This window comes from Saimiri boliviensis, chromosome 11 (genome assembly GCF_048565385.1).
Source record: "Saimiri boliviensis isolate mSaiBol1 chromosome 11, mSaiBol1.pri, whole genome shotgun sequence".
NCBI classification, from domain to species: domain Eukaryota; kingdom Metazoa; phylum Chordata; class Mammalia; order Primates; family Cebidae; genus Saimiri; species Saimiri boliviensis.
The window spans coordinates 14,589,208-14,603,254 of NC_133459.1; the positions used below are offsets into that span (position 1 = coordinate 14,589,208).

The 14,047-nt window shown below is 60.9% G+C and overlaps 2 protein-coding genes across 4 annotated transcripts in view; both read left to right on the forward strand.

Moving 5' to 3' along the window:
• The window catches only part of PLEKHM2 (pleckstrin homology and RUN domain containing M2), a 47,047-nt gene extending 41,262 nt beyond the window's left edge, over nt 1–5,785 (forward strand). For both annotated transcript variants that reach the window (XM_039473624.2, XM_039473623.2), the window contains 11 exons: nt 129–198; nt 317–407; nt 736–800; nt 1,119–1,207; nt 1,817–1,949; nt 2,272–2,462; nt 2,906–2,971; nt 3,596–3,755; nt 4,079–4,258; nt 4,348–4,464; nt 5,557–5,785. In XM_039473624.2, coding sequence (XP_039329558.1) covers nt 129–198; nt 317–407; nt 736–800; nt 1,119–1,207; nt 1,817–1,949; nt 2,272–2,462; nt 2,906–2,971; nt 3,596–3,755; nt 4,079–4,258; nt 4,348–4,464; nt 5,557–5,694 — 1,300 coding nt within the window. In that variant the 3' untranslated portion in view covers nt 5,695–5,785. The remainder of the gene's footprint in view (nt 1–128; nt 199–316; nt 408–735; nt 801–1,118; nt 1,208–1,816; nt 1,950–2,271; nt 2,463–2,905; nt 2,972–3,595; nt 3,756–4,078; nt 4,259–4,347; nt 4,465–5,556) is intronic.
• A 209-nt stretch (nt 5,786–5,994) lies between these two features.
• Nucleotides 5,995–13,849, forward strand: SLC25A34 (solute carrier family 25 member 34). Of its 2 annotated transcripts, XM_003934975.4 has the most exons (5): nt 5,995–8,702; nt 10,195–10,260; nt 10,362–10,514; nt 10,860–10,994; nt 11,673–13,849. In XM_003934975.4, exons 1-5 carry the CDS (start codon nt 8,283–8,285, stop codon nt 11,853–11,855), a joined length of 957 nt encoding a protein of 318 aa, XP_003935024.3. In that variant the 5' UTR covers nt 5,995–8,282; the 3' UTR covers nt 11,856–13,849. The 2 variants fall into 2 exon arrangements, with proteins under 2 accessions (XP_003935024.3, XP_074236216.1); XM_074380115.1 differs by lacking the exon at nt 10,860–10,994.
• The last annotated feature ends 198 nt before the right edge of the window (nt 13,850–14,047 follow it).

Here is a 14,047-nt window from a genome sequence, read left to right on the forward strand (position 1 = left end):
GTGAGCCTCCCTCCCTAACTTAGGCTCCGAGGGAGAGGTGGAGGCACTACCCCTGGCTCTGGGGTGGGGTGTGGCCCCTCCCACCCCTGCCTGCCTGACACCTCACCCTCCCGACTTGGCCCTCACAGAGTAGACAACAATCACCTGCTCCTGCTAATGATCCACGTGTTCAGAGAAAACGAAGAGCAGCTATTCAAAGTAAGTCCTAGGAACTCAGGAGCGAGCAAGAGACAGCAAGGGCGAGGCAGGATGGGCCACCGCCCCCGCTGGAGCGGCAGCCGCCGCCTGCCTGACCTCTGTCTGCTTCGGCCCCCAGATGATCCGGATGAGCACCGGGCACATGGAGGGTAACCTGCAGCTGCTGTATGTGCTGCTCACGGACTGCTATGTCTACCTGCTCCGGAAAGGTGCCTGCCCCCCGGGGCAGACAGCGGGTTGTGGACAAGGCTGACTCTCGGCCCCTTTTCCCCAGTCCTCTTGCCCTCTGAGTACCTTCTGGCCGCCTGGCATGTAGTGATGAAAAGGCACCCCAAGCAGGGTGCTGCCAGCAGCCCTGAGACATGAGCCTGGGACCACCCCGTCTGTGAGCCCTCCATGCCATTCTCCTACTGCGTCAGCTCAGACTGCAGGCCAAGGACGGGTCCCCTAAGAGAGGGGGCTGTGTCTAAGAAAATGGGGCTGGGGAAGGAAAAAGAGGCCTATGGGGATAATAGGCCTTGGGGTCTCCTCTCTCAGGGGCCACAGAGAAGCCATACCTGGTGGAAGAGGCCGTTTCTTACAATGAACTTGACTATGTGTCGGTGAGTCCAGGCTCCGCAGTTGCACACCTGTAGGCACGGGGCTTCTCGTCTCACTCACCTCCTGGGGTTGGGCCCCAACTTAACTCTCAGAGAAGCTCTGTACTTGACACTGGGGCTAAGAACCGAGCTTGAGGTCGCCTCTTCCTGTGCTAGGCTTCTGACTGTCCCTCCCTCACTCATGCCAGCCCCAGGCTTCTGGGGCTTTACTTGGTGGCGGCCTGCGCTTCCTCCCCAGCCAGCGCTCAGCCTGGCCACGCTGCCGCCTCCACCAGGCAGCAGCCAAGCCCCTTGTGCATGTGAGGATGTGGTTTCTGGCAGGTTGGCCTGGACCAGCAGACGGTGAAGCTGGTGTGCACTAACCGCAGGAAGCAGTTTCTGCTGGACACGGCCGACGCGGCGCTGGCGGAGTGAGTGGCAGCCCCGCCCCTCTGGGAGGACTGGAGATTCCACAACTGCCCATAGGTGTGGGTGGCCTGGGGGTGGGAGGTCCAGGAGGGGAAACCAGAAGCATTCCCTCTGGAGCCTGCATCTGTTCAGAGAGGCAGACAAGTAGACAATCAGACAATCGCAAGACTCATGTGGTCAGCCCAGCTGACCTCAGCCCCTGGGGACTCTTGAGGGCACTGGCATGAGTTGTCCAACAGCTTCCTGCCCTCCTTAAAGGCACAGAGCCATGCTGCTGGGCTGGGCATGCCCTTCAACACTCACACCGTTGTCCAGGCTCAAGAGCCCACCTGTTCACGTCCTGCCTACCATCGCCTTGTCCATCTTCCCTCGGTGTCAAAATCCCAGGCCCCTTGGCCATGGAGAACAGTCGGGCCTGTTCCAGTTGTCATTTGATGACCTTGGACTCCTGCGTTGTCATTGCCCACCTGCCACTCTGGGCACTGGGTCTAGCCAGGCCCCTCCCCCAAGTTTCTGTGACCCCCTCCAGGCCAGGAGCCCTGAGGACTAAGTCCTGTTGTGTTGAGGCCCTGGTCTCAGACCTCTAACCACAAGCCCCACTCCCTATGCAGGTTCTTTTTGGCTTCTTTGAAGTCAGCCATGATCAAAGGCTGCCGAGAACCACCCTACCCCAGCATCCTGACGGATGCCACCATGGAGAAGCTGGCACTAGCCAAATTTGTGGCCCAGGAATCAAAGTGTGAAGTAAGAACCTGGGGAGGAAGGTGGGTGCAGCCCCTGGAAGAGCAGTGCAGCAGCCAGCCTTGGTGTGAGGCTTAAGGGATGCAAATAGATGTCTTCGGCATTTTACAAATGCCTACCTGGGCAGGTGGGGCTTTCCTACCCTGGAAAGGAGGAAGGTAACGTCCTCCTTCCTACTTCGGGTGTGTCCTGAGGCTAAAACACCCTTGCTCTTGGCTGCACCAGGCACCAGACTATCTATGAGCCGATTCCAGGCTCAGCCACCTGCCTGGCCCAGGGCTCACTTGCTTTGTCCGCTGCCCTCTCCCCTCACCCACTGCCACAGGCATCTGCTGTCACGGTGCACTTCTATGGGCTTGTGCACTGGGAGGACCCCACCGATGAGTCCCTGGGCCCCACCCCCTGCCACTGCTCACCCCCTGAGGGCACCATCACCAAAGAAGGCATGCTGCACTACAAGGCGGGCACCTCCTACCTGGGCAAGGAACACTGGAAGACATGCTTCGTGGTGCTCAGGTAAGCCCGGGCAGCTCCAGGCCTCGGGCTGGGTCCTGGGGTATCTGGGCTATCAGGTCCCCAGCGGGGATCTCTCTGCAGCAGGTCACTGAGGAGAGGATGCTTCCCTTCCCTACGAGAGCTTGGAGGACACCTAGCTCAGGGTGTTAGAGTCTCTGTAGAGCCGGTCATCTTTGGGGACCCAGGAATCCCTGAGTGCCTCAGGAGAGGATGCAGGCTTTGTCTCCCTGATAAACCTTGAAATGCGCTCCAGGTCTGCTGAGGTGGCCACGTTCCCTGCTGGGTCTTTCTTCACCCTCCCTTCCATAGGTGACAGCCTCTGGCCTCCTTTGCTGGAGGTTCATGGCCACAGCTTGTGCGTGGCAGGGGAACCCTGGGATCTGGGCTCCGCCTGGTCTAGTTCCCGGGACAGGCCTTACCCGCCCTGTGTTGTGCCCCTGCAGCAATGGGATCCTCTACCAGTACCCGGACCGCACTGACGTCATCCCTCTGCTCTCGGTGAACATGGGGTGAGTGCGGGAGATGGGGGCTGTATCCTGGGGCCCAGAGCTGCTGTCTCCCTGGTTCCAGATGGCCACCCCTCTTGGCAGTTCAGCCTCGCCATCAGCCCCAGCCTATCCAGCGGCCCTAACAGGTGGCCTGGGGCTTCCACACTCTTAGGGTTGTAAGGAACCCACAGGAGGGGAGGAGGGAGGCAGCAAGGAGCTCCTGGCTGAGAACAGGTCCAGTCTGATGGGGGAGGCAGGCCCTTCCCCGCAAGTTCCCAGCCTGATGGGAGGTGGACACTCGGGTACTTGGAAGGAATGGTGGGCCCTCAAGAGGAAGCACCCATGGATGGATGCGGCCGATTCTCAGCGGGCTGGAGGGAAAGCTGATTCCCAGCCTCACCTGGCCATGCTTGGGTATCTAGTAGATCTCGGGTATTCTGGAGATGAAACGTGTTACACAGAAAGGGGTGGGGCTCCCAGACCTCTCCTGGGAGCTGCAAGGGTCTGGAGAACCTTCTGGTGTCCTCCAGCTCCCAGGACAGTGGGGCAGACCCTGCGTCACACACCCCGCACCGACCCTGGGGGCTGCCACCCCGTGCTGCCCTTGCCTCCTCGCTCCCGTTTCACCCTCCTCCTCTGGCCCAGGGGGGAGCAGTGCGGTGGCTGCCGGAGAGCCAACACCACGGATCGGCCCCACGCCTTCCAGGTCATTCTCTCCGACCGGCCCTGCCTGGAGCTGAGTGCCGAGAGTGAGGCCGAGATGGCCGACTGGATGCAGCACCTCTGCCAGGCCGTGTCCAAGGGGGTGAGCTCCACCTGCCTCCACCGCCCACCTGGCCTGGCTGACCCACCCAGGACCCCCAAGGCCCCATCCCTAAATCCACAGTCACAGAGCAACCTCAGGGCCAGGACAGACCTCCACGGGGCAGCCCAGGAACGGACCCTGGCGCTCAGGACCACCTGCAGCCTGGAACACTCCTACCATCCGCCCCCCTCCCCCCCCAACCCCCCCGGCTCCCGATCCCTAGAGGGAGAGCAGAAGGGCTGGCTGGGTCCCCTGGCGTGGGGAGTTCCGGTGCAGACCAGCCCTGGAGGCCCCAGCCTGCCTCTCCCCCGCCCCACTGCCAGGTCATCCCCCACGGTGCAGCTCCCAGCCCCTGCCTCCCCTGCTGCCTGGTCGTCACGGATGACTGCCTCTTCACGTGCCATGAGGATTGCCAGACCAGCTTCTTTCGCTCTTTGGGCACAGCCAAGCTGGGCGATATCAGCGCCGTCTCCACGGAGCCGGGCAAGGAGTACTGTGTCTTGGTGAGCTGGGGTGGGGAGCGTGGCCCCCACCCACAGGCCCTGCAGAAGGAAAGCTCTGTCTGCTCACCTGGGGGCCTGGCTCTCCCTAGGAGTTCTCCCAGGACAGCCAGCAGCTCCTCCCACCCTGGGTCATCTACCTGAGCTGCACTTCTGAACTGGACCGATTGCTGTCTGCACTGAACTCTGGGTGGAAAACCATCTACCAGGTACCCAGCTGCCGAGGAAACCCATCAGCCAGGGACCCTGTCGAGTGGGAGCCACTCCCCGGGGAGAGGAACCCTGGCTGCTCCCAGGACTGGCCTCTAGGGTCCTGGGCACAGCAGTGTACCAGGGCGCTCCTGCCTCCACAGCCCCGGGGGTGAGTGCCTGCTGCTCTCCAAACAAACCCAGGAGGATCCAAGCTGTGCTCACTGCCTCTTGCTGAGCCACCCCTTCCTGGGCTGTCCAGCACGGGGTGACAAGCCTGTCAGGCCAGGGAGCCCGAGGCCCTCAAGCCACTCAGCATTGCTGCCTCAAGGGCCTGGGCAGGAAGGAGTGGGCTCCGGGAGGTGGGTGGGGGACTCCAGCCCGCGTGGCTCTGCCTCTGCTTTGGATTGGGCCTTGGGTGATTGAGGGTGGCTAGGAAGGAGAGAGCTGTCTGGGGGCAGAGGCCCGGGTGGGCATGGTGGTGCCGGCCTCAGCCTGAGCAGACACACTGGACGGGCACAAAAACTTAGAATCAAAGGGGCAAAAACCTGACTCCCAGTGAGTCTGAAGCCAAAGCTGAAAACAGAACCCAAGAAACTCAATTCCTGACCTCGGTTCCAATCAAACAGCACACATTGTGGTCGGCCTACAGCTGTGTTCAGATGGCGGGGCACAGGAGGGGCAGTACCCTCTTCCTTGCCCTCAAGGCTTAGCGCCAGTGTGGGAGGGTGCTCGTGAGATGCCTGCACAAGTGGGTTTTGATTGAGCACATGCTGTGCGCTAGCCCTGTGAAAGCCGGGACTAGCCAGAGGCAGAGAACAGCTCAGGACCGACATGCTCCCTGCCGAGCCAACAGCGTGCAGCACCTGCCTCTCTGGGCCATCCTAAGAGCTGGGGCCTTCGCAGGAAAGGGGGGCTGCAGGAGGCGCTACCCCACCCCCAGCTCAAGCCCCTGGAAGAGCAGGAGAACCTAGCAGCATGAAAGCTCTTCCCAGAGAGTGATGGGGAGGGTCTGACAGGGGCTCCGTGGCCTAGGCAGAGCCAGGCCTGGTGCCCATAAGCCCTGAAGCCCCCTGTGGCCCTCATCTGTTCTCTGCACGCCCCCAACACAGGTGGACCTCCCCCACACAGCGATCCAGGAAGCCTCCAACAAGAAGAAATTCGAGGATGCCTTGAGCCTCATCCACAGCGCCTGGCAGCGGAGCGACAGCCTCTGCCGAGGCCGAGCCTCCCGGGACCCCTGGTGCTGAGGCAGAGCTGGTTGGCATCCCTGGTGGGCAGGAAAGGAAGGCGCGCCAACCGGCAGGCACACTGTCACGGCTGTCGCCATGCTGTTGAAAGCCTACAGCCCACCCCTGCCCCAGGCGGCAGCACTGCTGAATGTGGCTTAAGGCAGGGTCTCTCCACTCCAGGGATCCAGAACGGGTTCCCAGCACCCCTGGGCATCCTGCCCGACAGGTGGTGGATGGAGGTCACTGGGGGCACAGGGCTCTGCAGATGCACGCCCTCCTCCGGGCCTCCGCCTCAGTCTGCAGAATCTGCGGAGTGGCACTGAGAACAGCATGGATCTAAGGAAGAGCAAAAGTGACAGGAGGGCAGGAGCCCCCTCTTCCTCTCCTGGGTCAGGGGCCCAGTCAGAGGCTCAGGGCTGCCTGGGGGCGCTGAGTGCCGAGCCATCCTTGTTCGTGTTTGAACACTCCCCTGGCCACGTGGGGAAGCGGGAACACGGGGTGTCTGCGCATGCTTCCTCCTCCTAGCTCCATCACCGCGCACACAGCTGCCTGCCTCATCAGATGCAGGGGCGGTGGCCCTCCTTGGCTGCCAGGAGGCCCTGCATGCCCACGGCCCTGCCCTGCCTCTCCCCTCAACCCGGCAGTGCCTGTAGCACCCAGGAGCAAAATGGGTGGATTGGGGGCTTGGTGAAGGGCAGAGCTACCAGCCTGGCATTCATGTAGACATCTCCTGACTGTCCCCTGCTTGGCTGGAGCCAGGCCCTCCCCTAGAGTTTTGTCAAGAGCCTCCTGGGGAAGGGGTCAGATGGTTTGGGTTTTGTTTTTTAAAATAAAATAGATGTTATATTGCCGAGGCTTGACACTGGCCCTTTTTGAGCATGGTAGGGGAAGGGAGGTCTCCAAACCCCCTGGGCCCTTTTTCTGCGAACATCCGTCCATCATCTGCCCTGTCCGTGACACGAGGGACACGTGCGACATGCAGAACCTGATCGGCCACAGCTGCCTGGTGGACTCACTGTCTGCAGGCCCTCAGGCTCTGGGAGTTTCTCGGCCTGACCTTTGCCCTCCCTCCTGTTCCTGTTTGCTGCAGCAGCCAGGGGAGGAGCAGCCACCAGCTCCAGTCCCAAGGCGCGTCTGCACTGCTGCCCATTTGCCCACCACCTGCAGTCTCCCCCGGGCAGGGCACTCCTGCCTCCATAGCCCCCAGGGTGAGTTCCTGCTGCTCTCGAAACAAACCCAGGAGAATCCAAGCTGTCCTCGCTGCCTCTTCCTGAGCCGTCCCCTCCTTGGCTGTCCAGAGGGTGACAAGCCTGCCCAGCTGGGGAGCCCAAGACCCTCAAGCCACTCAGCATTGCTGCCTCAGGGCCTGGGCAGGAAGGGGTGGGCCCTGGGAGGTGGGTGCAGACTCCAGTCTTGGTGGCTCTACCTCTGGTTTGGACTGGGCCTTGGGTGATTAAGGGTTGCCTGGCAGGAGAGAACTGTCTGGGGGCAGAGGCTCAGGTGGGCACAGCGGTGCTGGCCCCAGCCTGAGCAGACACACCTGACAGCAGGCCTGGGTGGCTTTCTTTCCTCACCAGGGCTGCCTCCTGCCCCACTGGCCACCTGGCCATTCCTGCAGGAAGTAGCAGAGCCTCCTGCCCAGCCCAGGAGAGCTCCCCCAGCAGGAGGGCAGGCCTAGCGGCAAGTCTTTACCAGCCAAGGTCACTCTCGAGTCCTCACCTAGGGCCCTGAAGTCCTGGGGGAAGCGACGTAGGAGCCAGAGGCAGTGGGGACCGGGGCCAGCAGCGGACGTGAGCACCTTTTGTTGGGTGCAGCACTGTCCTAGGCACACTCCTCTCATTGCCAGTCCTCCACAGAACCTTCTGGAGTGATGTCAGTATCTCCATTTCACAAATGAGAGAAACTGAAGCTCTGAGAGGAAGTGACTTGCCCAGGTTTGCACGTAAGAGACGCACCTGGGATTCCAGTCAGCTCCTGGGGCTCCAGAGCCCTTCTCTACCTCTGCCCCGGCTGTGCCTGGGCCCGTAGATGGTGGGGGCCAGACTGGAAGACTGAGTCCTGGAAAGGGAAAGTCAGTCACCAGGGGCACATCAGGGATGGGTGGGGCAGGGGCAGTGTTGCCCATGTACCCCATGCCAGGGACCTCCCAGTCACTTGCCCCCTGCCCAGGGCTCTGCCAAAGCTGGACAGGCTAAGCTAGAGGCAAGGCAGGGGTGCCAGCCCTTTGCCCAGGACCACAGGGAGGCCAGGAGGAGGTGCCTGGGCTGCTTGGCACCTTCTCCCTACCCTCGCTCTCCTTCCAGTCCCAAGTGACCTTTCCCCCAGATCCCAGGGTCCAGGCCCGCCCTCGGCTGGAAGGTGTGGGGACAGAGGCAGCTGGGATTGGTCACAGCCGGTGGAGGCGTGTCAAAGGCTCCGATAGACCGCTGGAGCAGCTGAGCAGAGCAGGTGGACTCCTGAGATAGACCGGGGCATCCAGGCAGCCACGGGCCTGTCAGACCAGGACCCTTGCCCTCTAGACATGGCCTCGGGCCCCGGCAAACCCCAGCCCCGTGGCCCTGTGAGGTTACAGACAGCCTAAACGCCACCTCCACAGGGCCTGTGCCATGCCCCTGACCCGGGCACAGAAGGCCACTGGCCCGGAGGCCGGGGAGACGGTGCCCCCAGCGGTGGACCTGGTGCTGGGTGCCTCGGCCTGCTGCCTGGCCTGTGTCTTCACCAACCCCCTGGAGGTGGTGAAGACGCGGCTGCAATTGCAGGGGGAGCTGCAAGCCCGGGGCACCTACCCACGGCCCTACCGGGGCTTCATGGCCTCTGTGGCTGCCGTGGCCCGAGCAGACGGGCTGTGGGGCCTGCAGAAGGGGCTGGCTGCAGGCCTGCTGTACCAAGGCCTCATGAACAGCGTCCGTTTCTACTGCTACAGCCTGGCATGCCAGGCTGGCCTCACACAGCAGCCAGGTGGCACTGTGGTTGCAGGAGCCGTGGCAGGGGCCCTAGGAGCCTTCGTGGGGAGCCCTGCTTACCTGGTGAGTCCTTGTCTCCATCCTCCACCATCCCGTGACCCATATCCCACAAGGGCCCAGCAGCCTGCAAGGCTGGGCTCAGTGGACCTGGGTGGGGTAGGGCAGCCTGGGCGGGGCTGTTCCCTGGAACATCCTGGCCCAGGCCTGGAATCTGCCCCTTGGTCCATAGCACCAGGGCCCTGCCCTGATCCATGCTCTCCTGGGGACCCTGACCCACTGGTCTTGAACCAGGGGAGGGGCAGAGGGTGGCAGATGTGTTGGCTCAAATCCTGGCTGGGTTACTTCTCTTCCTGTGTGGCCTCGTGTATGTTAACAATAAAAGCTACCCAGCTGGGCGCAGTGGCTCACACCTGTAATCCCAGCACTTTGGGAGGCTGAGGCGGGAGGATGACAAGGTCAGGAGTTCGAGACCAGCCTGACCAACATGATGAAATCCTGTCTCTACTAAAAATATAAAAATTAGCAGGGGGTGGTGGCACGCGCCTATAATCCCATCTGCTCGGGAGGCTGAGGCAGGAGAATTGCTTGAACCCGGGAGGCGGAGGTTGCAGTGAGCCAGGATCACACTACTGCACTCCGGCCTGGGCGACAGTGAGACTCCATCTCAAAAAACAAAACGAAACAAAAGAATAAAATCTACCCTTGATGGCCTCCTCCTCTTGTGCACTCTGCAGGGGCACTTCAGGACCACCCCCCAAAAATAAAGATTTTTTTGAAAAAAGCTACCCCTGGCCGGGTGCGGTGGCTCAAACCTGTAATCCCAGCTCTTTGGGAGGCCGAGGCGGGTGGATCACGAGGTCAAGAGATCGAGACCATCCTGGTCAACATGGTGAAACCCCGTCTCTACTAAAAATACAAAAAAGTAGCTGGGCATGGTGGCACGTGCCTGTAATCCCAGCTACTCAGGAGGCTGAGGCAGGAGAATTGCTTGAAACCAGGAGGCAGAGGTTGCGGTGAGCCGAGATCGCGCCATTGCACTCCAGCCTGGGTAACAAGAGTGAAACTCCATCTCAAAAAAAAAAAAAAAAAAAAAAAAAAAAGAAAAAGAAAAAAGAAAAAAGCTACCCCTGGCAGGGGAGGCTGAGGGAGGAGAATCGCCTGGGCCCAGGAGGCAGAGGTTGCAGTGAGCCGAGATCGTGGCACTGCACTTTAGCCTGGGTCACAGAAAAAAAAGAGCTACCCTTGAGAAAGGCTGGCCTCCTCGGCTGGTGCTGGCCAGTTGTTGCCTCACTTAATCCTCAGAACAGCTTTCCAGCCATGACAACCACCCAGAGAGGGTTCAGTAACTTGCTCCGAGTCACACCGAGATGCAAAACCCAAGCCAACCTCAGAGCTGCACCTCCACCCTATTCCGCAGCACCCCGAAGCTTCAGGCTCGGGACCATGGAACTCTGAGTTTCAGGGGCACAGAGGTGGGGGCACCCTCAACACACACAGCTCGTCCCAGCTCTCCCAAGCTCCAACCCCAAACCGCATGTCCCCTCTGCTCCCACAGATCAAAACACAGCTGCAAGCCCAGACAGTGGCCGAGATGGCTGTGGGACACCAGCACAATCACCAGGTGAGGCCCGGGTCACTCCCAGAGCTCCCTGAGGGCATGGACTGGGCATGCTCCCAGCCTGGGCAGGGGCTGGCCAGTGACCCGGAGCCCTCTCCCCACAGACACTCCTGGGTGCCTTGGAGACCATCTGGCGGCAGCAGGGCCTGGTCGGGCTGTGGCAGGGCGTGGGTGGGGCTGTGCCCCGAGTCATGGTGGGCTCAGCTGCCCAGCTGGCCACCTTCACCTCTGCCAAGGCCTGGGTGCAGGAGCAACAGGTGAGGAGCTGGGGACCCCTGTGCCCACCCACACAGACACACAGGGCTGAGGGGCCACCTGCCTCCTTCCACATAGAGAAGACTGGGGGTGGCAACAGATGGGGCCCTGCCTCTGCCCTCAGAGTGGTGACTCCAGCCCTTGGTACCAGCAGGAGTAGGGGGGTCAGCAGTGAACCCCAAAGCTGAGAAGGAGTTCAGGGTGGCAGGGCTGGGGGATGGCTAGAGGGGCCTCATCTGCTCCCCTTTCTGCAGCCCTTCTAGCACTGTGTAGTAGGAGGCTGGGAGGGCACCACGTGGGTGGGTAGAGGGCATTTGCAGGGGTTAGCACCTGTGCCATCCCCACAGTGGCTCCCGGCGGACAGCTGGCTGGTGGCCCTGGCTGGGGGCATGATCAGCAGCATGGCCGTGGTCGTCGTCATGACCCCCTTCGATGTGGCCAGCACGCGGCTATACAATCAGCCAGTGGACAGAGCTGGCAGGGTGAGCGGGGACGGGTCTAGGGGAGGATGTGGGGAGCTGGGAGCACCCCCAACACACACGCACGCACGCACGCACACACGCACACACACGCACACACATATGCACGCGCACGCACACACGCGCGCACACACACATGCACGCACACACACATGCACGCGCACGCACGCACACGCACACATGCGCACGCACACACACGCACGCACACACATGCACACACGCACACACGCGTGCACGCGCGCACACACGCACACGCGCGCATGCACACACACGCACACACACACGAACACACACACGCACGCGCACACACATACACACACACACAGGCCATGCATGCAAACACTAGCTGGGCTTATTTGCCGAGCCCCCATGTCCCAGGCACAAGCTAAGCACTTCCACATCCAGATTTTATTCTGTCCTTATGATCATATTCATCTTCCTGATGAGGAAACAGGTTCAGACAGGTCAAGTGACTTGCATAAGGTCCCCCAGCTAAGTGGAGGAGCCAGTACTAGAATTCAGGCCTGATCCCACAGCCTCCCCAGCAGCCTCACAGATGTGCCCAATCAAAGGTGCTGTCCATAGGGTGTGCAGGGGTGAAATTGACCCTTGTGCCAAAATGTGGTGTGAGCCAGGGCCCCACGGTCCCTATAGTGACACCCACCCCATGTCTGTCCCCAGGGCCAGCTGTATGGGGGCCTCATCAACTGCATGGTGAAGATCTGGCGACAGGAGGGCCCCCTGGCACTCTACAAAGGCCTGGGCCCCGCCTACCTGCGCCTGGGCCCCCACACCATCCTCAGCATGCTCTTCTGGGACGAGCTTCGGAAACTGGCTGGGCGGGCCCAGCACCAGGGCACCTAGGCAGCGACCCTCATCCCCATGTCCTGACATGGCCTGGCACTTGGCCAGAAGTGAGGGCCTGCTCTGGCACGACCAGCTGTCCCAGGAGGGACCACAGGCCCAGGCCCTGCCGCAGACCCCAGGAGAGTGTGGACAGCTCTGACACCCAGCCCCATGGCCCACCCAGGGCCAGAACATCCACTTCAAGTTACCACCCGTTCTGTCTTCCAGAGAGTTCTCTTCCTTCTCTGCACTGGGTCTCCGCATCCCAGAGCCTTACTCAGTCGTAACAACTGCTGCAGGCATGCACACGGTGTGGGCCCAGGGATGTACATCCATCAGCTCACTCAGGCCTCAGACAGCAGCTCGAAGCAGACACTTTGCCCTCTTTTACCATCAGAAAGCAGAGGCTGAGAGCAGTGATGTGGCTTTGACCACAGCCACACAACTTTGAAGTGCAGAGCCAGGACTGGAGCTGAGCCCTGCTTACCCCAGACCTACGCACTTGACAAGTGTGTGACTGTGCCAGGCCCATGGGCCGGGACTGCCCTTAGGGATCGGTGTGCACGGCGAGAGCTGGGGTGCACCCAGAGGCTGCGCCATCGTCACCTGCCTCATTTGCTGGGGCAGCCGTAGCAAAGAACCACAGACCGGGCGACGTGGACTCGAGAAATGTATTTTCTCACAGTTCTGGAGGCTGGATGCTCGAGACCAGGGTGTCAGCGGGCTGGTTTCTTCTGACTCTCCCCATGGCTCGCAGATGCCGCCTTCTCCCTGTGTCTGCACATGGTGGTCCCTTGTGTGGGTGTGAGTCTGGGTCCTGATCTCCTCCTATTTTTTTGTTTTGTTTTGTTTTTGTTGTTACAGAGTCTCTCTGTTGCCCAGGCTGGAGTGCAGTGGTGTGATCTTGTCTCACTGCCACCTCCGCTGCCTGGGTTCCAGCGATTCTCCTGCCCCAGCCTCCTGAGTAGCTGAGATTACAGGCGTGCACCACCACACCCAGCTAAGTTTTGTATTTTTAGCAGAGACAAGATGTCATCATGTTGGTCAGGTTGGTCTTGAACTCCTGACCTCATGATCTGCCCACCGTGGCCTCCCAAAGTGCTGGGATTACAGGCGTGAGCCACCATGCCCAGCCCTTATCTCCTCCTCTTATAAGGACACAAATCATGTTGGCTTAGGGCCCATCCTCATGACCACACGTTTTCTTTTCTTTTCTTTTCTTTTTTGAGACAAAGTCTCACCCTGTCACCTAAACTGGAGTGCAGTGGCACAATCTCGGCTCACTGCAACCTCCGCCTTCCACGTTCCAGCAGTTCTCCTGCCCCAGCTTCCCGGGTAGCTAGAATTACAGGTGTGCACCACCACACTCAGCTAATTTTTGAATTTTTAGCGGAGATGGGGTTTCACCATGTTGGCCAGGCTGGTCTCGAACTCCTGACCTCAAGTGATCCACGGGTCTCGGCCTCCCATAGTGCTGGGATCACAGGCATAAGCCACCTCACGTGGCCTCATTTTAACTTAATTATCTATGTCGAGATCCTATCCCCATATACAGTCACATCCTGAGCTGCCGGGGGAGGATTTCCACAGGCACGTTTTCAGGGGCCGCAGTTCAGCCAGCACCATGTAATGTCCCTCACGGAGGGCCTGCCAGCTGCCCGAACTGTGGCCATTTGCACGCATCCCGACAAACCTGAAAGGCGCTCCGGGTGCCCCCTGTTCAGATGAGGGGACTGAGGCCCGGGAAAGGGAAGAGATGTGGCAGGGCCAGCTGCAGGCCCTGGGCCCTTTCTCTAGACTGAGCACCGCTCCCCACGGGCGTGCTCTCAACGCCGCACCAGGCTTTACACTGCAGAGATGGACAGCAGCTCCGTGGCAGGGGCAGGATGGCCTGGGCCCAGCAGCCCCACCTGCGCCCCCAGCCACACCCCGTCTGTAAGGGCTGCTCCCAGGAACACCTGCTGCTGCATGCTCCAAACCAATAAAGTTTTCTACTTTGTTTACTTCAACAACCCTCCTCTGTGGCCAATCTCAGTCTCCCCCATCCCTGACCCCTACCCTCGGCTCCCTCTGCCCTTTCTGTCTGTGAAAGCAGGATGGGAACGCTGCCCACCTGTTCAGCCCCGCCCCGCCAGACCCGGGTGAGGCCTGCCACCTAGTGGACCTGGGGAGGAGCATCGAGAAGGGCAGCCGAGGCCTGCGGGAGGGGA

Bases quoted from the DNA above. Each gene is read 5' to 3' on its own strand.
- SLC25A34 (XM_003934975.4), top strand. From the start codon at position 8,283: ATGCCCCTGACCCGGGCACAGAAGGCCACTGGCCCGGAGGCCGGGGAG. The intron at 8,703-10,194 runs GTGAGTCCTTGT...CTGCTCCCACAG, and splicing joins TGGGGAGCCCTGCTTACCTG to ATCAAAACACAGCTGCAAGC. The intron at 10,995-11,672 runs GTGAGCGGGGAC...GTCTGTCCCCAG, and splicing joins CAGTGGACAGAGCTGGCAGG to GGCCAGCTGTATGGGGGCCT.